The following is a 21,299-nucleotide window of genomic DNA, read 5'->3' as shown; positions in this document are numbered from 1 at the left end:
AAATGGCAATCACAACGACCACCTCCGACTGCCAGGAGGCTGAAGCACAGATGGGCCCTAATGCAAGTAACAGAAAGCCCGGCTGACAGTGGCTTAACAGGAGGTGATTTTTCTCATAAGCAGCAGCTGGGAGGGAAGGCTCCCCAGAGTGCAACTCTGCAGGCCCTTCCACCTTGGTTATGTCCGGGAAGTGTTCCCACACAGCTACCAGGTCGCAGCCGCAGCCCAGAGCACCCTATCCTCTTCCAAAAACCCCAAATCAGGCCGGGTGCGGTGGTTCACGCCTGTAATACCAGCACTTTGGGAGCCCAAGGCAGGTAGATCACCTGAGGTCGGGAGTTCAAGACCAGCCTGGCCAACATGGTGGAACCCCATCTCTACCAAAAATACAAAAATTAGCCGGGTGTGGTGGCGCACGCCTGTAGTCCCAGCTACTCAGGAGGCTGAGGCAGGATAGTTGCTTGAACCCGGAGGGTAGAGGCTGCAGTGAGCCGAGATCCACCACTGCGCTCCAGCCTGGGCGACAGAGCAAGACTCCATCTCATAAAACAAAACAAAAAAACAAGTCAGGCAACTCAGGGAGCCCTGCCTCCACAAACCCCAATCATTCACCCTAGGCTCTGCCCAGCCACCATCCCCTCCCCACCCAGGTCAGAGCCCACTTGGCAGCCTTCCTCCCACCAAGAAGCAGCCAATTGCACATGAGAAGTGTCAGTTTAATGAAGCCAGCTTATCAGTAGGGCGGCGGAGTGCACCCGGCCCCTCGCAGGTGTCCCTGGCTCGGTCTAAAGTGCCTGTGCAGAACAAGGCTGCCGGGCGGGGTTAGGAGTCTGCGCCGTCGTCCTCCTCTTCTGGCAGGATCTCCAGGCTGCTGTCGGGCTGCTGAGCTGTGTCCGTGGGGGGCGGCGGGGTGGGCGGGGCCCGGGTGGGCGACAGCGGCAGCGGGGAGGCGGTGGGCGAGGGGCTGTGGGGCTCTGTGGGCGGCGCCAGCCCCAGGATCTCCTGCACGTTGTGGGGCAGCTCCTGGAGGCGCGGGGTGAGGGAAGCCAAAAGCGGAAGGTGAAGGTGAGATGGGGGCGGGGTTCGGGCGGGGGCGCTGCGGGGCGGGCCGGGGACTCACGGGGCAGGCGGTTAGCTGGCGGTGCAGGGCCTCTGCGCGCGTCAGCACGTCCTCCACGCTCAGCTTCATAGTCAGCTCGTTGATGTGCTGCGGGAGGGGGTGGGTCAGGCGCCAGTCAGCACTCAGCCACCTCCGCCCGAGCGCCCACTCTATGGCTCGTGCTGGGAAACAATGAAGACACACCGGGCTGGCCCTCTGGGGCTCAGAGGCGCGCTGGGCGAGTCATGCTTCTCAGGCCTCTGGGAGCGTTCTGCGCCAGTACTAGGGGAGGGCAGGTCCCCACCCACCTGCCCTGAGGACCTTGCTGGGAGCAGGCCCGGCATGGGGCAGGAGGGAAAGCTACGCGGCCCCACCCCCACTGCGCTCCTAGCTAACCAGGCTTTCAATAATCCCACATTGAACACCTGCTCCCCGGAGGTACTGCGGCCCTGGGCAGCGCCCAGCTCAGGGTGGACAGGGCGGGGACGGGCCGGGAGGGAGCCAGAGCCTCACCTTGAGGATCTCATTGGAGCCGAAGCCGGACAGCATGAGGGTGTCCCGTTCCATGTCCAGGATGGCGCAGGCCACCAACAGGTGCAGATTGGGGCCAGGGAGCCCTGTCCACAGCACCTGGGGGTGCGGAAGGGAGGGAGGGGTGATGACCCAGCCTGGGCCTGAGGTCTCACCAGGGCCTGCCCCTCTCCACCCAACCTCCCAGTCTCTCCTGGGGCAGGCAAGCCCAGCCCTTCAGTTCTAGCCCAAACTGGCTGGCCCACCTCCCACAGCCGAAGGACATCCGGGAAGGGGAATTCCCTCTTGAACCAGATGAGCAGCCACCGGAAACAGAAGCAGAGAGAGCCAGAGTCCTGGGAATCTGGGGGATGACATGGAGCCCACTCAGCCTTGCCCAGCGCTGGGACTGAGAGTTTGAGATGTCATCCTGACTGGAACACCTTCCCCAAGTCTAGACAAGTGACTTATGCCTGGCTTGGGAACCTCTGAGGTGAGACAGAAGCAGCTCTGAAGCGGGCCCTGCCCCTTCTTCCTCCCACTCTCCAGAGGAAGTGTGCTATTTTTTTTTTTTTTTTTTTTTTGAGACGGAGTCTCGCTCTGCCGCCCAGGCTGGAGTGCAGTGACTGGATCTCAGCTCACTGCAAGCTCCGCCTCCCGGGTTCACGTCATTCTCCTGCCTCAGCCTCCCGAGTAGCTGGGACTACAGGCGCCCGCCACCTCGCCCGGCTAGTTTTTCGTATTTTTCAGTAGAGACGGGGTTTCACCGTGTTAGCCAGGATGGTCTCGATCTCCTGACCTCGCGATCCGCCTGTCTCGGCCTCCTAAAGTGCTGGGATTACAGGCTTGAGCCACCGCGCCCGGCCACTGGAAGTGTGCTATTATACTTCCACATCTGCCATGGACATGGAAGGGAGGCAGGACGCCCAGCACGCCCGAGGAAACAGACCTCAGTGCCCGCTGCTGGTGAGGCCTAAGGAAACTGGCAGTCCTAGATATGATGTTAGCAAAAATTTAAGCTGAGGGCCAGGTACGATGGCGCACTCCTATAACCCCAGAACTTTGGGAGGGCAAGGCGGGTGGATTACCTGAGGTCAGGAGTTCGAGACCAGCCAGGCCAACATGGTGAAATCCCGTCTCTACTAAAAATACAGCCTGGCCAACATGGTGAAACCCTGTCTCTACTAAAAATACAAAAATTAGCTGGGCATGGTGCCACACCCCTGTAATTCCAGCTCCTTGGGAGGCTGAGGCAGGGGAATTGCTTGAACTCGGGCAGCAGAGGTTGCCGTGAGCCAAGATCACGCCACTGCACTCCAGCTTGGGCAACAGAGCGAGACTCCATCTCAAAAAGAAAAAAAAAAAAAATTAAGCTGGTGTTGAACCTTTTTTTCCCCCAAGTTAACTCAAATGAGAATGAGAGCCTGAGCATTCTAACTTTTTAGGAAAGTAACAATGGAGGACAAACTTTCCAGAGCTGTGGAAACAAGCACTGTCCTGAACAAAATTCCACTTCTTGGAAGTGAACCTAAAGATACGACCCAGACCATGCACTGTGATGAAAACCTGCAAAGGACCCGAATCTCCGGCAGGTCAAGTTAAATCAATTCTACCACATCTTGCAGGACACAATGCCGTGCGGTCAAGAAAAGTGATGTTTCCGAAGACTTTCAATGACACAGAGGCATCCTCTGTCCTTGTGCCCTAGGAGGTGACGCTTTGCTATGGCTTAGTTTCCTCATCAGTAAGGTGAGGACAGAGTATCTCAGCTCCCTCCCCCAGGGGTCCCAAAGCGTCGAGGAAACGTCCATGAATAAGTTTAACTTATTATCATCACCATCTGCACTCAAGAAAAATAATGATATCAAACAGCAATTTTAACTTGCTTTTTTCTTTTTTTTTTTTTTGAGACAGAGTCTCGCTTTGTCGTCCAGGCTGGAGTGCAGTGGTGGGACCTCAGCTCAAGTGACTCTCCTGCCTCAGCCTCCCGAGTAGCTGGGATTACAGGTGCCCACCACCACGCCCGGCTAATTTTTGTATTTTTAGTAGAAACAGGGTTTCACCATGTTGGCCAGGCTGGTCTCGAACTCCTGACCTCAGGTGATCTGCCCACCTCGGCCTCCCAAAGCACTGGGATTACAAGCATGAACAACCATGCCCAGTCTTACTTATTTTTCTTCATCTTAACTTCCTGCAGTTTTTACATTGACTAATAAATAATATATACTATAATAATAATAATATATATATACATATATTTTCTTTTTCTTTTTTTTTTTTGAGTTGGGGTTTTGCTCTTGTTGCCTAGGCTGAAGTGCAGTGGTGTGATCTTGGCTCACTGCAACCTCCACCTCCCAGGTTCAAGCGATTCTCCTGCCTCAGCCTCCTGAGTAGCTGGAATCAGAGGCGTGTGCCACCAGGCCTGGCTAATTTTGTATTTTTAGTAGAGACAGGGTTTCTCCATGTTGGTCAGGCTGGTATCGAACTCCTGACCTCAAGTGATCCACCTGCCTCTGCCTCCCAAAGTGCTGGGATTACAGGCGTGAGCCACTGTGCCTGGCCGAAAAATAAAAATGTTAAAGCCGGGATGCAGCACCCCCAGCCCCATGGCCCAGAGAACCAGTTTCTGATTCCTGGTTGAAGGTGAGCCACAGCTAGGTGGAGAGAAGAAGTGGCAGGAACGCCTAGGTCCTTATTTCTGAAAAATACCCTGCAAGTTAAGCCTAAGGCAAAGCCCAAACAGGATCTAGGTGAGCACGAGGATGGGGTGAGTCAGTGTCCCTGTGTGTCGCATTTGGTGACGTTTTGCTTCAAACCGCAATTCTGCCTCTACGTTCTAGGTTGCGTGGGGATGTTTCTCTTGTTTGGATCAGGACCCAAAGTCCAGGACGCCACCTGTGGCTGCTACCAGAGAATCTGGTAAGGTCTACGGCCCCACTGTCTCCTGCCCACCCGCCCGAGAGACATACCCAGGAAGTCGCAGAGCTGGGGGTCCAGCACTCTCAGGAGCAGCAGCAGTCGCCCGAGTTGCCGCTTCATAGTCTCCTGGCTCTCTTCAAAGTTCCCTTGCTGTGGGACGGAAGGAGGGGGGAAGAGCAGGCCCTGTGAGGTGCCAGGACCTCTGATTGCTCGACAGGCCTGTGTCCCACCCCTGACCCGAGCCTCACCACGAGTTCCATGAAGCCACAGAAACACCAGAAAGCATCCACCTCATTCTGAATGACGTAGAGGATCGGGGAGAGAAGGTCACTCATGCCCTGGACGTAGCCTGGGGGGACACAAAGTCAGGCTGCAGCCAAGCCCACAGCGCTCCCCTGGACAGCCCAGGCCCCGCCCGGCCCCAGGCCTGGCACCCACCGAGGTCGAAGTGGTACATGCAGTAGGTGAGAAGGATGTCGTTCAGCAGCCCCAGCCCCGGGTTCTCGGGACCCTCGTAGAACTTGTTGGTCCTGTCAGTGCGGCTCACGTCTCTCTCTGTGGGGAGCGGGTGCAGGGAGCAAAGTTGAGAAGGGTAGGGGGGCCCATCCCTGCAGGCCACCAGTGCCAGCCCCCACTGCTTCTCCTGCCAGCAGCCCCCAGCCTCAGGGTTCGCTCTCGGGCAGAAGCGGAGCTGGTTCTAGAAACCATCGCTGATGCTCCTGCTGCGAGGTGCGGGCCTCCTGCTCACCAGCTCGCTGTATCCTCCCACAGCAGGGGAAACTGAGGCACAGGGAGGCAAAATCACTTGCCAAGATCTCGAGGCACCGACAGAACTGAGACTGGGCCCCAAGGCAGCCAGGCTCCCCTTCTTTCCCGTCCTGTCCCTGGCCTTGCTCCCACAAGGCCATTCCCCAATGGCCCATGCCGCTTCCCCCTAGATGCCCTCTTCTTGGTCTTGGGGAGGCAGGGGGCTCCCTCTATCTGCCCCTCGCACCCGTGCCTGAGGCCCTCCTGTGGTTCCCTGCTCCCATCCACCCTGAGCGCCACCCCTGACACCGACCGATGAGGCTGCGGTATCCGTGCAGGAGTGAGTTTCTCCGCTCCTGCTCAGGGCTCACAGATTTCCACTGCAGCTTCATGCGGAAATACTCATCCCTGAGTGGCAGAGGGAAACAAGATGTGAGGCCACCACTCTCTGCGGCACCCAAAGACCTCCCAGCCTGGCGCCACCTCCCAAGTCAGCCCTGCAGAGCCCCTCCCTGACCACACAGACCCAAGCAAGTCACTTTGTCATTTTTGCCACCATCCCTTATGCTTCACCTTCCTGCTATCTCTCACTACATAGCCTTGTGGGTTTTTGGTGAAAATTTGTCACCCCCCACTGGACAGAACACCAGGGACAGGGAACCGTCCAGCACTGCTGCATCCTCAGTGCCTGGCAGGTACATAACCTACACCAGGAATGAGGAGAGATGGGCCCTCCTAGATTATGAAACATGCTGCAAAACTGTGATCATTAAAACAGTATGGCACAGGAATGAAAACTGCAATGGAGACAGGAGACAGACCACACAGGGGCGAGGATGGGTCTGGCTTGATCACTGACGTATTCCACAGGCGCAGGATGGTGCCCAGATACAGCAGGCTCACAACCAGTGTCCACAGAACTTGCCCACTGGTGCCCTAAGAGGCACCAGGTGTCACACCTGGCAGGGCCTCCTGAGGACTCACGTTTTCTTGCGAACGTGGGCCTTGTGCTCCTCAGCTGTGCCTTCCCAGCTGAGATACCCCAGGAGGAACTTCCACGCCTCACGCCGCAGGCCGGGGCTCAGACCCTGGGGGTGCAGGAGGGCAGGCAGCTCAGTGGGGCCTTGTTCTTGCCCTGCCCCATCCTCCTACCTGCCCTGGCACTTACCCCTGAGAAGATCCGATTCTTCAGCTCGGGTACCTGCTGCAGGCGGCCCTCAGGGCCCACGTGGCGCGCCCACTCCTCCTCTGTAACTGGAGGGCCCCGCTCCACGGTTGGCCGAGGTCCCAGCTCCACCTGCAGGTGAAGGGCAAGTGAGCCCGGGGCTCGGCAGGGCAGTGGGGGGACCCAACCCAGCCTCAGTCCATAAGCTCAGGGCGCTTCTTAGCTTGACGAATAACTAACATTCAGGGCGGGCAGCAGCCTCTTCTGGGGCTCAGCAGCCAAGTCACCCCGCAGTTAGGAGGGGTCCCCCAATAGGAGCGAGCGGGTGCTCACAGTGCCTGGCAGAGCCATGAGCGCTTTCCTCATGCACCCCCTGAGAGGGTCCCATTACCGTCCCCATTTTACCAAGGAGAAAATTGAGGCCCAGGGAAATGAAATCATGCGCCCAAGGAGACATGGCCAGAAATAACAGGGAGGGTCCACTCACTACTCACACAGGAAATGACCTCGAACCCAGGCTCGGGCTCATCGTCAGGTGGCGGGGGAAGGTCGGAGGCGGCTCCCTCGGGCTGTGGCTGCAGGGCACCCCGGAAGAAGTTGGTCACTCGGGAGAAGCTGCTGAAGGTGGTGGAGTAGGGATCCTGGAGGAAACGCTGGGGACGAGGCCAAAGAAGTTCACGGCCCGCCCCTTCTCGTCCCTCCCTGCCCACACCCGCCAGGCCTGGTGCCCGGGACACTCACAGATACCACATTGGAGCTGTCCTGGTCAAAGAGCTGCAGGTGGTGGAAGGAGTTGGAGAGGGCAGAGGAGTCGTGGGGGAAGACAAGGTAGAGGCGGGAGTCCTGCGGGGAGCTGGGAGGCGGGAGGTGACGCACATGTGATGCACAGGTAGGGGCCCAGTGTCCCAGGCTGTCTGGGCTCGGCCGACATCCGTTCCAGCTGCAGTGCCCCAACCACCCCTGGGGAATCCCTGATTTCGGGGGATGCTGTTACAGGAGGACCAGAGCTGGAGCCCAGGGGTGGGCATGTGACTTGGGGCTGGCCAATGAGGGCCTTTCACCTTCTGGTCCACTGTAACTGACTCAGGGACGAGCCAATGAGAGGCAGCTCTGGGATCTTGTTGGAATGGGGGGAAGAGGTGCTTTCCATCCAGCGGGGTTGTTAAGCCAGGGATACTGGGGGCTCAGAGAACGACAAACTCAGGGGGAAAAAGGATTACTGTTTCCAACATTTTGGGACCTGGGTCCTGCCTGAAATCAATACTCCCTTTTCATTTTTTGGTTATATGTGCTGGTCAACTCTCTGCCTTCCTTTAAATCAGTGTGAGTTGTGTTTCTTTCACAGCCCCAAGGGGTCACGCTGCAGCCATGGAGGAACTGGGCCCGGTTTAAGGCCCAGCACTGGGAGAGAGCTCACCTGGCCAACAGCAGGTAGCGGCTGAGGACGCGGAGCAGGGCGCGGGTGCCCCCGCGGTGGAAGTGCAGTGCGGGCAGGGAGCCTCCAGCCTGGGTCACCAGAACCAGGTAGGCCCAGCTGAGGCCGGGCTTGGAGCGGCGGATGGACTTGAGCTCCCCCAGACTCACTGAGAAGGCCCAGGAGCCCTGGGGGCAGCTGGGCTCTGCACCTGGGGAGATGGCGCTGTGTTGGGGGAGGTATGAGAGGCCAGAGCCGGCCTCATCAACCTCAACCCAGGATGTTCCTTTGGCACAGGCATCTCCTGACGGCCCTGCCACAAGCCATTCCCCTGCGCCTGGCCTCACATTACTTGGAAGCACAAATGAGTAAGATGGGAGGGCAGCCCAGTGGACATGTGCCTTTCCAGAACCTTCCTAGGCACCCCTCAACCTGCAGGGTAAGGGCCCTATTCCTCAACCTGGCACTTGAGGCCCCTCAGGTCTGTCGCCCCTGCCTATCTTACCTCCAACCCTTCTTCACCCCAAAATCCCACACTTGAGCTACAATGAAAGGCCAGAGGCTCCCTAAACACACCAGGGCCGCCTGCCTCTGGCTTACACGGGCTGCTCTCTCTGCCAGAAGAGACAACTCCCAAGAGTCCCTCAGTGCCAAGTTCCAGCATCACCTCTTCCTGGAAGGGCTCTCCATTCCCCAGAGGGTCAGGTGCCTTCTCTGGATGTCCCCTGCACCCTGTGTGACCCCAGGATGGTGCAAATCACCCTGACTGGCTGCATCTACCACCCCACCAGCCTCGAACCTCAGGGGCAGGCCTGGTGTGGGGGCACCCGCAGCCTATCCAGGAGCCCAGCAGGATGAGCAAGGCTGCGACCTCAGAGACACTGGCCATGCTGACCTGGGCTGGGACAGTCCTGTACTCCCCTTCACTTCCTTGCTCCTGGGACTGGAAGGTGGTGACTGGTGGCCTTCTTTTTTTTTTTTTTTTTTTTTTTTTTTGAGGCGGAGTCTTGCTCTGTCTCCCAGGCCGGAGTGCAGTGGCCGGATCTCAGCTCACTGCAAGCTCCACCTCCCGGATTTACGCCATTCTCCTGCCTCAGCCTCCCGAGTAGCTGGGACTACAGGCGCCCGCCACCTTGCCCAGCTAGTTTTTTGTATTTTTTTAGTAGAGACGGGGTTTCACTGTGTTAGCCAGGATGGTCTCGATCTCCTGACCTCGTGATCCGCCCATCTCGGCCTCCCAAAGTGCTGGGATTACAGGCTTGAGCCACCGCGCCCGGCCTGGTGGCCTTCTTGATTGTGAGCAGCAAAGCCTCTGGAGCCATGACCACTGAGGGCAAGATGTGTCCTACCTGGCCCACACGTGCTTCCCAAGGGCCGCACCTCAGCCTACCTCTCGTGGGCTCTGAGTGGCGGGGCTGTGGCCGCACAGTGCTGATGACGGCCCAGTCAGGTTCATAGCCGGGGTCAAAGGTTGGCTCCTCCTCAGAAGCGCAGGAGTCACCCCCACTGGAGTCCTTAGGGGAGGAAAAGAGCAGACAGTAAAGGGCTAGGGATGCAGATCTGAGCCTTGAGGCTACCCTGGAAGATAGTCCCATCGAATAAACAGGGAAACTGAGGCACAAAGAAGCTACAGCAGGCCGGGTGCAGTGGCATAATCCCAGCACTTTGGGAGGCTGAGGCGGGCAGATCACCTGAGGTGGGAGTTCGATACCAGCCTGGCTGACATGGTGAAACCCCGTTTCTACTAAAAAAAAAAAAAATACAAAAAAATTAGCTGGGCGTGGTGGCGCATGCCTGTAATCCCAGCTACTCAGGAGGCTGAGGAAGGAAAATTGCTAGAATCCGAGAGGCGGAGGTTGTAGTGAGCTGAGATTGCGCTGTTGCACTCCAGCCTGGGCAACAAGGGAGGAACTCCGTCTCATTAAAAAAAAATTAACAAAAAAAAAAAAAAAAGAAAAGAAAAAGAAGGTACAGCACTTGCTTAGGGTCACCCAACGCAACCAGAGAGAGAGCCAGGACTTGGCCCCATGTCTCCCAGTGCGTGGGAAGGTCCATGCTACACAGCAGGTGGCTCTGTAGTCAGACTGCGGAATGCTTAAAGACAATGTTGGTACTTGCTAGGTAAATACAAAACAAAACCACAATAAGATACCACTTTGCACTCTTTGAGACAGTGAGATTGTCTTAAAAACAAACAAACAAACAAACAAACAAAAACACTACATTTCCCAGGTTTCTTTGCAGCTGGAATCCAGGACACATGACAAGTTGTTCTACCAACCAGATGCAGGGCAACCTGAAAAGCGGAAATGACGTAATACAACTTCCTTGTGCCTTGGCTGTGTTTCGCAAAAAGTGAGAAATCTATCAGTTTCTCAAAAAATGAGTAAGGGTGAGGGCTTAGGTGGGTCTGGATCTGACTTATCTCTGGGTCTCAGAGTTGCCCAGGATGGGGTCCAGCCACGGGAAGTCTCAGGAGATGTAACGAAGGGAAAGGCAGGAGCAGTGACGAAGTGGGTGAGTAGGCTGTCAGGCCCTGTCCTATGGCACCAGAGGAAATGCCACCTCCCTTCAAGCAAATTGAATCCACATCTTGCACCCTGGCAGGGATCTCCCACGAAGCAAAGGGAGAGAGGAGTCAGCCGTCCCCACGACTGTGTGTCTCATGGTCCCTGCTCTTTTTCCTTGAATGGGCATCCTCTGCCCATTTCACAGAGAGGAGCAAACCAAGGGGCAGAGTACCCAAGCCCAGACAGGGTCACACATGTCCCATGGGTAGCTCTGGGATTGTACACAAGTCCCTCAAATGACTTACAACAGCACGGACCTAGAAGAAAAGTGAGTGGAGAAGGGCAAAGCGGGTGGAGCCTACCTTCTTGGAGAAGAGGATTTGGGTGGAATCTCCAGCCTCCTCTACAGGAGCCCAGTGCAGGAGGACGTCATTGTCCTAGGGGAAGGAGGGAGGCGGGGTTAGAGGCGCTCCCCAAACCACATTCCCAAAACTTTCTGTTGCAAATTTCCAAACTTTCCCAGTTTCTACCCTCGGCCTTTCAAAGTCCCGCCCCTCATTCCAGTTCCCACCCCCAGCCTTCTTCAGGTCCCACTGCTGACCGCCAGACCAAACTCCTACAGTTGCCGCTTGCATCCCAGAGCGCCTGCATCCCGCTCGGAGCGGGTTCGAGCCCTGCTCCCTCCCAACGCACCTTTTCCACGACACGGATAACACCAGCGATGAGGGAGTCTCGGTCCTGATACTTCTTAGCGCTGGTGTGCAGGTACACTCCGCCCTTCTCAAACACCACCTGAGTTGGGGGGAACCAGCAAGGGCTGAGGCCCAAGAGAAGGCGACCAGCGAGGGTACCGGCCTGGGGAGCCAATAGGGACGGGCCCAGGGAGGAGCCATCCCCAGGGGGCGGGGCCGGGAGGGCCATTGCCCAGGGACGAAGGCGGGGAGAATGGTCCAGCCCACGTTCGGATGCTGGCGTGCGTTCCACAGAGGGCAGGGCCCAAGGAGTCGCCTGAGCCGGGGGGCGGGGCCATGAGAGGTTCTTCCCTGGGGCGGTAGACGGGAGGGTGACGGCGCGTTTATAAGAGATCGGAGTTTCTCAAGTGCACTCGCAAGGCCTGAGGGAAGAGCTCATCACCAGACGGGGCGTTTCGCATACACTGAAGCGAGGGAATGCGTCCTCAGTGCTTACCCTGTAGCCGGCTCCTTCCATAGTCGCCGCCGAAGGCCCCACTGCCCCGCCTCCTCCTTTTCCGAGTCAGCGTGTGGTCACTTCCGGAGAAAACAGTTCCCCTCCGGACCGGACAGTGGTAGCGCCCCGACCAGTTCCAGAGAAAGAGTGGGTGAAACCATTTTTCCAGAAGGGGGATATTCCACTGGAACTTCGAGGGTGGATCGGAGCCACGTGGCGCAGACGCTGAAGGTGGAGCCGGCTACGGAGAGTGCGCAGGCGCAGTGTTCTCCCTCTCGCCACGAAGTAAACAAGTGGGAGGGTCTGAGAGCTGCACCACCTGGGGCAAGCACGCCTCGAAACGCCCACTTCCTTCTCCATGTTGTATACTGGAATTGAAGCCAAGGAGGTACCATTTTGCTCGAGGGCATGGCCTAAGCCGGTCGGCTAAGGCCATGTTAATACGGGGGTGTCCCATCTCTCTGCGGGGCGCGACAGCTGGAAGAGCCGAACGGATAAGAGAAGAGGAGGTGAGAGGAGCTGTACACCACAAGAGGCACTGAGGGACTCGGGATAACGGGATGAAGCCGTCAGTGCCCCCAGAAACGAAGCGGCCCCAAACGAATTTCTGAGTCACCGTCGCGAGAAAGCGGGCTGAGCCGCCATTTTGAAGCCTGGCAAACCGAAGCAAGAAATGCTGCCGTGTTGGATCTTTGCCAGCTTTGGTGCTGAATGGGAGCAGGTTGGAGGGAGGGAGAGCCAATGTACACTATGGGCTGATTAGACCGGTTGGCTGCCATGTTGTTAACGAGCACCGATTTCCTCCACTTTTGTCGAAGAAGTTTATCGTGGGTCAGGGACGTCAGATCGCTTGCCTTCGTTTGCTGTGGTCATGAGCGAGCTTATGAGGACGGCCATTATTGTTGGGGGCAAATGGAAATGCTCTAGGCGAGAAAGCTGAAGCGTTTTTTTCGCCATTTTTTTTATGGGCACGCTGCCGTCGCCATTGCCCACTGGTTCGGATGAAGCCCCTGTGGCCGCCATCTTGATCTCGGGCGGCCCCGATAAGGGAGGCGGAGTGTACAGAGAGGAGGCGGGGCAACTACGCGGACGTGACGCAAGGCGCCGCCATGTCTTTTGAGGGCGGCGACGGCGCCGGGCCGGCCATGCTGGCTACGGGCACGTGAGTGGAGGCGGCGTTGTGAACCGCGGTGTGGGGAGGATTTGGCCGTCCTGAGGCAGCGGGGCGCTGGGAGGGCGAGCGGCTCACGGGAGGGGTATGGCCTGCACAGATCAGAGGGCAGAGGTCCGCCAGCGACCCTTTGCTGAGCGCTGGAAGGGGGTCGCTTGTGGGAATCGTCCTGTCAGACCTGAGGCAAATCCTAGACAGCCTCACCTTGCGGTGTCCAGAGCGCCTGGGATCTCTACTTGGGCCGTGGACCACGTCCACGGGGTCGGGGAATGGGTTGGGGGGCCTCGGGGCGCCCCTCACCCTTCCAAAGGCGGGACTTCCGGTCCTGGCCTCCGGCTGGGCGGGATTTCCTGTTTTCTTCCTAGACCAGTGGGTCCTCCCTGGACCACGGGCGAGGTTGGGAGGTCTCGGGGCAGCTGAGCCTGGCCCCAGGCACTCACCCCACCCGTGGCTACCGCGTTCATGCTCGGGTTCCTCACATCTTGGGGTGTGGGGCACTAAAATTTCGACAGGAGGGATGGTTCCACCCTTCTTCTCCTTAGCTCTTTCCCTCCTCCCCGCATCCAAAGAGGACAGCCACATCGTGCTCCCCCTCCTGTGGGGAACACGTCTCACTTTCGTCTCATCTCTCCCTGATCTTAAACGAAACTTCTCCATCGGGGCGGGTTCTTCCTCCATCTCTCAGCTCCTTGGAGGAAACAGGACCTCCTCTAGAAGCTCAAGGGTAAGGAGGACCGCCAGGTCTTGGCTACTCTCCTGTTGGGTAACATTACAGGTGCCCCTGGACCTTGGCAGAGAGGCCTGTGGAAGTCGCCTGTCGTTTTTGCTCATGTCTCCTGAGTTGGGGGAACCCTCACAACCCACTCACCCTATTTCACTCTCTTCAATCCCGTGGCTCCTCCAAGATTGAGTACAGGCAGGGAGTTTTATCCTGACGTCCTCCTCCGGGACCCCCGCTCCCCTTCTTCTCCGAATGTCATTAGGGGCTGCGGGCCCATGGAAGTGAGAGCCCCAGGCCTAGCACAGCCAGGCAGTTGACTTTGGACCGGCCACTTCTTGCTTCGAGCCTCAGTTTCTTCCTCCATCAGCTAGGAAGGACATGAGGGGTGTGTTTGAGACACTGGGTACCCCCCAGTTCATTGGGTTTTGGAGGCTGGGCAGTCAGCGGTTTCAGCCCCACTTGTGCCCTGTGTAGCTGTGTGCTTTCTTGCCAGTGTCCTAAGCTCTCTGAGCCTCGCTTTTCCATCTAGATAATAATATCTGCCCTCCTAAAGGCAGGCAGGATGGCGGTCAGGATTTAGAGCAGGCCCTGGATCTAGACTGTCAGAGTCCAGGTCCCAGCCCTGCCTCTTCCAGTTGTGGGGCCGGACTCTTCAAGATGCTGACTGTCCCTGGGCCTGAGTTTGCAACTGTAAAATGGAGTGAACTGTAACTAAAACTCCTGCCTCATAGCGTAGGTGAAAGGGTGGGATGAGAAGGTTGATCCCATCTTGGGTCGTTGCGTGGCTTCTGGGAAGTGGTGGATAAACCTCTTACTTCCCTCGGGGCTTTGAACTCCCTGAGTGAGTCAGATGGGAGGTGAGATGCCAGGTGTGGAATCCCAGCACTGAATAGGTGCTCAGCAAACACCGATATCTATGATCGTGAGTCATAAAGGGCCTGCAAATTTCATTCAAACTCCAGACTCCCTGCTCCCTTCACCCTGGTGGGCTGGACCACAGCTGTGCCTGAATCCCTGCAGTGGCAGTGTGCTCACTGCCTCCCCAAGGAGCCTCTTCCACAGCCCAGCAGCTCTGGCTCAACCACTCTGGTTAATGGGGAAGAAAATGAGGCACAGAGAGGGCCAGTGAGCTGTCCAAGGTCACACAGCAGGTTTGAGACAGAGTCAGGGCAAGGACCCGGCCCCCCTACCCTCGCTCTTCTCACCCGGTAAGGAGATGCACCCTGCATTGTCTGCTTAGGGCCAACCTGTCCTGTGAATACAAATCCCTGACCTTGGGAGAATTCACAGTCTGATGCAGGAGGCAGCCAGGGTACAGCTGTCACAAGCTCTGGTGACCTGAATGCTCATGGAGGAAGCCCACAGCATCAGATGGGCTCTGGAAGGCATCTGATGCACGCTGGGGGATGAGGGACGACAGAGGACCTGCCCGAACAGTCTTGTAGGAAAAAGCCACGTGGATTTCCCAGCACAGAGAGCGGCACCAGCACCATTTCTTACCTTTGTTCAGCTCCGACTCTCGCTGAGGCCTCAGTCATGGAACCAGCCAGTTCTCTCTGGAAGGAAGTGTGCTGGGAAGGTGGCCACTCAGATGTTGTGGGACCCCCGAGGGAGGGGACTGGCTGGATCTAGGGGTGAGGGAAAGTTTCTTCCGCCCTAGGATGAGTGAAAGGTTGGTGGGGAACAGAGCATCCAGGTCAGGGACCACGTTTTCTGAAGGCCTTGGGCCTGAGAGGCTCTGGAAGGCCATGGAGGCAGGATAGCCGGGGAGCTGGCGTTGGCCAGAACACGCAGAGCCTCCAGGGCCAGGCTGAAGGCTGAGACCCTGTCCTGAGGACTATGGCGAGGGGTAGCATCAGCTCTGGGTGCAGAAGGAGCCCCCTGGGCCTCGTGCAGGACACTCTGGATGGGACGGCCGGGTGATGGGGCAGGGTGGCATCACCCAGCAGATTCAACGCAAGCCCCATTTGGAGTTCTAAATTTTCTAGACACCATGTTAAAAGAGTAAAAAAAGCAGATGAGATTCTTCTTCTTCGTTTTTTTTTTTTTGAAATAGAGACGGGGTCTCAACATGTTGCCCAGGCTGGCCTCGAACTCCTGGGCTCAGTGATCTGCCTGCCTCGGCCTCCCAAAGTGTTGGGGTTGCAGACCTGAGCCACCGTGCCCGGCTCATTCTGCTTTTTTGTACTCAGTCTTCAGAACCCGGTGCAGGTTTTACTGTGAGAGGCATCTCTGCTGGGACTACCTGGCTTTCCAGTACTCCCTGCTCACGTGGCTGGTGGCTCACACAGAGGCCAGGGCAGGGCCAAAGGGGAAGGAGGAATGGGCTGGGGCAGAGGACGTCGCCAGGGTCTGGGCCTGCGAGGGCTGGATGGTGAGAATCTTGGGGAGTAGGGGATTTGGGGAGGACACGCAGCACCGCTGGGACAAGGTGGGTGGAGGGGGGTGAGTGCCATCCACAGGACGGGCAGACACCCTGAGTGGGTGGCAATGGTGTAGGCAGCCAAGTCTCAGCCCCCTCTGTCGTGCTCTGGCCCGCAGGGCGCGGATGGCGTCGGGGCGCCCCGAGGAGCTGTGGGAGGCCGTGGTGGGGGCCGCTGAGCGCTTCCGGGCCCGGACTGGCACGGAGCTGGTGCTGCTGACCGCAGCCCCGCCGCCACCACCCCGCCCGGGCCCCTGTGCCTACGCTGCCCATGGCCGAGGAGCCCTGGCGGAGGCAGCGCGCCGCTGCCTCCACGACATCGCGCTGGCCCACAGGGCTGCCGCTGCTGCTCGGCCTCCTGCGCCCCCACCAGCACCACAGCCACCCAGCCCCACGCCCAGCCCACCCCGGCCTACCCTGGCCAGGGAGGACAACGAGGAGGAAGAGGATGAGCCTACAGAGACAGAGACCTCCGGGGAGCAGCTGGGCGTCAGCGATAATGGAGGTGAGAGGGCAGGGGTAGGGGCTGATGCGGCCCAGTGCTTGATGAGGTGCCTGCAGGAGGCTTTGTGGGGGTGACCTGCTTAGTCCTGAGTACTTCCACGCAAGTGCAGTCTCAGGACCCCAGAGCCAGACAGGCTTGCCTCGGGCTTGCTGTGTGATCTAAAGCCAGTGCCTTCCCTGCTCTGAGCCAGCTCTGTGCTGGGAGTGGTGGGCACAGGGACACACAGCAGGCTCGGGCTTTTTTCTCAAGGGCCTCCCGGTCTAGCCAAGGAATTGGAGTCCCAGTGCGGGGTTGGGAGGCTCTGGAGCAGGACATGGGTAGAACCAGAGTTGTTTCCACAAGGCCTGGGAGGCCACCATAGGAATTAAAGAGTTGTCCAGGATGCAGCCAACATCTGAGGAAGCCAGGGAGGGAGCAAGCAACTGTTTTGGGGGGGGAATTTGGGGGTTGGGCACTTCCCGGAGGCTGGGCTGTAACACTAGGGCTTTGAGGAGTTAGTAGGAGTTTGATCAGTAACTAGGAGGTCCTCGTTTGTTGTTATTACAAATGGCCAGCCTGCTCACCTTGCTAGAGAAAACCCGCATAGGGTGAAGGGCAGGCATCCTGAGTTCAAATCCTGGTGGTATCCCTTAGTAGCCATGGGACCTCGGGCAAGTGACTTAACCTCTCTGGGCCTCCAGGTCTCCATTTGTGAAACAGAGGTCATAGTCATCCCATATTTCTCTCAGGCTATATTTTGAGTCACATTGTCCCAAACAGATCATAGAGGTTTCACGTTAGCAGCCCGTTGTGTGCAGCTGAGAAGGTGACAGATCCATAGAAACCGAGTGTGTTTCTGCCGATGACCAGGCAGGCTGCTAGAGGAGGCTGTTTTTGAGGTGCAGGAAGAGGGTCTCAGAAGCCTCAGGGAGGTGGAGGTGGTGGCTGTGGCGGTGGCTGTGGCTGAGGAGGAGGGCACACGGAGCATGGCTAGGGCCTCTAACTGGCCCGGGCCTCTAACTCACGCCATCCACAGGGCTCTTCGTGATGGATGAGGACGCCACCCTCCAGGACCTTCCTCCCTTCTGTGAGTCGGACCCCGAGAGTACAGACGGTGAGTGTCCCAGGCTGTTCCCCTCCCTACCTGGGGGCAGGCGGCTGGCACAAAGGCAGTGACAGAAGCTGAAATCCACCCTCTCTTTCAGATGGCAGCCTGAGCGAGGAGACCCCCGCTGGCCCCCCAACCTGCTCAGTGCCCCCGGCCTCAGCCCTACCCACACAGCAGTACGCCAAGTCACTGCCTGTGTCTGTGCCCGTCTGGGGCTTCAAGGAGAAGAGGACAGAGGCGCGGTCATCAGATGAGGAGAATGGGCCGGTGAGGGGCAAATGTGGGGAGGTAGGGAGGGCAGCTGGAAGGGCTCTGAGCCGCCTCCTCCAGGAAGCCCTCCGGCGTGGATGCCACTTTCCACTCATAAGCTAACTGAATCCTCCCCTCAACCTCAAGAGGCGAGTTCTTGGACCTGAGCCTTGCAGTTTTAACAATTGCAGCCTTACCATGTGTCCTAGTGCCTTATAGAGAAGGCCTCTCCTTTCCAGGAGCACCTCTATAGAACACCTGCTCTGGGCAAGGCACAGGTATTCTGGCATGCCCTCCAGTGGGGAAACTGAGGCTTGGAGGGTTTAGGTCACCTCCCATCACCACCCCGCACATTCCTGGCCCTTTGCAGAATTTGTCCCACCCCCTGGTCTCCTGTTCATCCCTTGTAGTGACCCCTGTTTGAAGCTCCTGGGCTGGGCTGGCCTTCACTGAGCCTTCCTGAAGCAGAGGGGAAACTGAGGCACTGAGGGGACATGTGACTTCCCTGAGAGGCAGAGCTGGGACTGGAACCCAGCTGCGTTTCAGGAAGGAGCTGTGGGCTTTGAGGGAGGAGGCCTGGGTCCCCACAGTTCCCCCTCAGGCCTCAGTGTCCTCATGTGCAAACCAGCAGTCACAGTGGTGACCTCTTCTGTGCATCTTCCCTCAATGAGGCAGTGAGCGCCGAAGACCAGAAACAGGGCCTGGTGCAGCCAGGGTCCTCCTGCTGCTGATGTCTGTGCTGGCGACTCATGGCAACACAGTTAATTGAACGCTCTGGCCTCCAGAGTGCTGTGCCCAGGAGCTGGTCTCCCACTGGGCTCAGATCCAGTTCCTGATCTGGGTCTCCGGGTCCCATCCTGCGAGGGGACAGGCCCAGCTCAGGGTGACGGGGGCTGTAATAGAGGCAGTACTAGGTGCCGGAGCTGCAGGCAGAATGACAGGACCGCTCCTTGGTGGGGGCTGACACAGGGAGGGATCTTTTCTGTAGCGCAGTGGCCACATGATAAAGCAGTAACAGCTGATTATCTCAGTCCTCACAGAGACCCTGTTATCCGCTCCCATTTTTCAGAAGGGGATACTGAGGCCTAGGGAAGCAAAACCTCTTGCTCACAGCTAGTCAGCAGTAGAGGTCTGATTGGAACATGACTGAAATCCCAGCCCAGATCCTCAGACTTGAGAGGGTGCACGCAGCCTTAATAGATAGCAGACAACAGCATTTCCATGTGTAGGAAGTAATGTCCCAGGCCAAGAAGGGGAGGGAGAGGGGCAGGAAGGCTTCGTGGAGGTGGTGTTTGAACCGGGTAGAACGGTTCCTACGCGGAGCAAGACGGGAAGAGCATTGCTGGCAGTGGGCATCGCAGGGCACAACTGGCAGGGCGGGGACGTGCTAGGAGTGGGCTTGGAGCCAGGGTGCACCCCTGGGCTGCGTGTGGGTGCAGGGGGCGTGCCCTGCCGGCGCTGACCTCGCCCCGTCGTCGTCCGCCCCCCCGCAGCCCTCTTCGCCCGACCTGGACCGTATCGCGGCAAGCATGCGCGCGCTGGTGCTGAGAGAGGCCGAGGACACCCAGGTCTTCGGGGACCTGCCACGGCCGCGGCTTAACACCAGCGACTTCCAGAAGCTGAAGCGGAAATACTGAGGCCCAGGGAGGGAGCGTCCCGGGCCTCATCCGCCCCGTCCCACACTACGCCCCCGCCCCACTCCCGGGGCCCGCCAATCTGAGGCCGATCCGGGACCCGCCTCCTTGCGTCTCCGGTTCCCAGGATTGAGCCGCCTCTGCCAATCCACGTCGCCCTTCCAGCCCATGACCTCCCGCGCCGAGGAGCGGGATCTGTCCCGTTTCCCGATTGGGTCTGTCGCGCCTCTCCGCCTAGCGACAGATTCCTTCTATTAAGGGATTGGCTCGCTCAGTTCTAAGCTCTAAATGGGTCAATTCCGTTGTTTTTCGCCTAGCGACAAGGGCTTTGCTCGCACGTCATTGGCTCCATCCCCTAGTCGGTGGGCAGCTCTTATTTTTGATTGGCTCGAATCCTTTAAAGGGCTTGACCAGTCTCCGCATAGTCATCGTCCGCTTTTCCTGAGTTCTCCCTCCTGATTGGCTCCAGCTTCCTGTGGGGGCGTGGCCAAGCCCTCCTGTTCCCAGAATTGGCCTGGGGCCTTCAATTTACATTCTTTACACTACGGGGGCTGGGGTCGTTGCCTCTGGCACCCCCTTTCATTGGTTCCATCCATCCCCACAACAGCCTGCCAATCGAAGCCCGTCCCTGCATCCAGGATGGTACCAGCTCCCGTCCCTCGCCCCCCACCTCCACAGGTGCCTTAAAGGGCCCTCGTCCACCCAAGGTGGGGGGCAGGGGCCCTCACTCTCCGGCCCTGGTGTAGGGGAGAGAGTGAGGGGTTGGGGGATTGGCAGTTGGGAAGGGCGCTCTGAGATTAAAGAGTTTTACCTCTGACAGATAAATGTGTGGTGTGTCGTGAGTGTTCATTCAACATTTTCTGAAACCGAATGGCAACGTCTGATTATCAGTGAACAGCTGGGGGTTGGAATGACTGTGTCCATTTTATTTATTTATTTATTTTTGAGACAGGGTCCCACTCTCGCTCAGGTTCAAGTGATTCTCCTGCCTCAACCTCCCGAGTAGCTGGGATTATGCGCCACTGCCGCCCGGATAATTTTTGTATTTTCAGTAGAAACAGGGTTTCACCATGTTGGCCAGGCTGGTCTCGAACTCCTGACCTCAAATGATCTACCCACCTCGGCCTCCCAAAGTGCTGGGATTACAGGAGTCAGCCACCGCGCCTGGCTCTGTGCCCATATTATACATATGAAGACAAGAGGTTCATGGGGTGGAGGAGAGCATTCCAGTCTTGTGTGACCATGGACCCCAATCTTGGGGTGATGGTTGGAGCCAGAGGCCACATATTCACCAGCAAAGCCAGGAACTCCAGCCGGGAGTCTTCTATTATAAAAGGACTGGAGCAGCTGGGCTTGGTGCCTCACGCCTATAAGGCCAACACGCTGGGAGGCCGAGGCCGGACGATCACAGGACGCCAGGAGGTCGAGATCAGCCTGGGCAGCACAGTGAGACCCCTTCTCCAAAAAAAAAAAAAAAAAAAAAAAAGGCTGGAGGTTAGAAAGCAGGTGGAAACCACCTTCGAAATTAGGACCAGGTAAACGTAATCTCCCACCAGACCACTACCGGAAGAATGCTAACACTAAGTAAGATTTAAACAGGGCTTACTACCACCCAAACATTTTTTAAAGCTTTTGTGACGTGTTAGTGCCTTTAATCGTCATGGTAACCCCCACGAAGTGGAAAGGATCATCCCCTTTATAGATGAGGAAACTAGAACATGGAGGGTAATACCAAAGAAGGATTTAGGGGCGCTGTCGTGGGCGGAGGTTTCCTTGACTGACAATGACCATCAGATGGGAAAAAAAGCTTCCTCCCTGGGATGAAAATTAGAAGTCAAGTTAGAAAGAGGCAAATCTGCTAACGAAGGATCCAGTCCCCGCTACCGGTCTGAGCCTCGCGTTGCAGCAAGACGTGAAGGTCAGGGCTGTGGAGGGACCCTAGGGAAAGTGGGTCGGGC

The 21,299-nt window shown here is 57.7% G+C and overlaps 2 protein-coding genes and 1 long non-coding RNA gene across 8 annotated transcripts; 2 read left to right on the top strand and 1 right to left on the bottom strand.

Annotated features, from left to right (window-relative positions):
* Positions 1-695: 695 nt before the first annotated feature.
* On the bottom strand, positions 696-11,609 carry TBC1D17 (TBC1 domain family member 17). 2 transcript variants are annotated; one of them, XR_012427883.1, is made up of 17 exons: positions 11,553-11,609; positions 11,058-11,156; positions 10,727-10,801; positions 9,245-9,368; positions 7,858-8,065; positions 7,182-7,293; positions 6,935-7,093; positions 6,444-6,572; positions 6,260-6,363; positions 5,589-5,683; positions 4,967-5,083; positions 4,777-4,877; positions 4,579-4,678; positions 1,876-1,973; positions 1,613-1,729; positions 1,121-1,281; positions 696-1,023 (listed from the first exon to the last, which is right to left on the bottom strand). XR_012427883.1 is itself a non-coding variant. In XM_005589954.4 (17 exons), the coding sequence occupies exons 1-17, from the start codon at positions 11,571-11,573 to the stop codon at positions 823-825; spliced, it is 1,947 nt and encodes a 648-aa protein (XP_005590011.3). In that variant the 5' UTR covers positions 11,574-11,609; the 3' UTR covers positions 696-822. The 2 variants fall into 2 exon arrangements, 1 of the variants encoding a protein (XP_005590011.3); XM_005589954.4 differs by having other exon boundaries at positions 1,121-1,207.
* On the top strand, positions 1,905-5,585 carry LOC123570197 (uncharacterized). Its single transcript, XR_010583423.2, has 3 exons — positions 1,905-2,102; positions 3,235-3,358; positions 4,450-5,585. It is a non-coding gene; the product is annotated as an uncharacterized lncRNA (long non-coding RNA).
* A 333-nt stretch (positions 11,610-11,942) lies between the features above and the next one.
* AKT1S1 (AKT1 substrate 1) lies at positions 11,943-20,166 on the top strand. Of its 5 annotated transcripts, none has more exons than XM_015441180.3 (5): positions 11,943-12,061; positions 15,986-16,371; positions 17,387-17,464; positions 17,556-17,725; positions 19,201-20,166. In XM_015441180.3, the coding sequence occupies exons 2-5, from the start codon at positions 15,993-15,995 to the stop codon at positions 19,342-19,344; spliced, it is 771 nt and encodes a 256-aa protein (XP_015296666.1). In that variant the 5' UTR covers positions 11,943-12,061; positions 15,986-15,992; the 3' UTR covers positions 19,345-20,166. The 5 variants fall into 5 exon arrangements, with proteins under 5 accessions (XP_015296666.1, XP_005590014.1, XP_015296667.1 ...); XM_005589957.4 differs by having other exon boundaries at positions 11,943-12,714; XM_015441181.4 differs by having other exon boundaries at positions 11,943-12,808.
* Positions 20,167-21,299: the final 1,133 nt, after the last annotated feature.

Source organism: Macaca fascicularis, chromosome 19, assembly GCF_037993035.2.
Source record: "Macaca fascicularis isolate 582-1 chromosome 19, T2T-MFA8v1.1".
NCBI classification, from domain to species: domain Eukaryota; kingdom Metazoa; phylum Chordata; class Mammalia; order Primates; family Cercopithecidae; genus Macaca; species Macaca fascicularis.
This window is presented reverse-complemented; position numbering and strand designations above follow the sequence as displayed.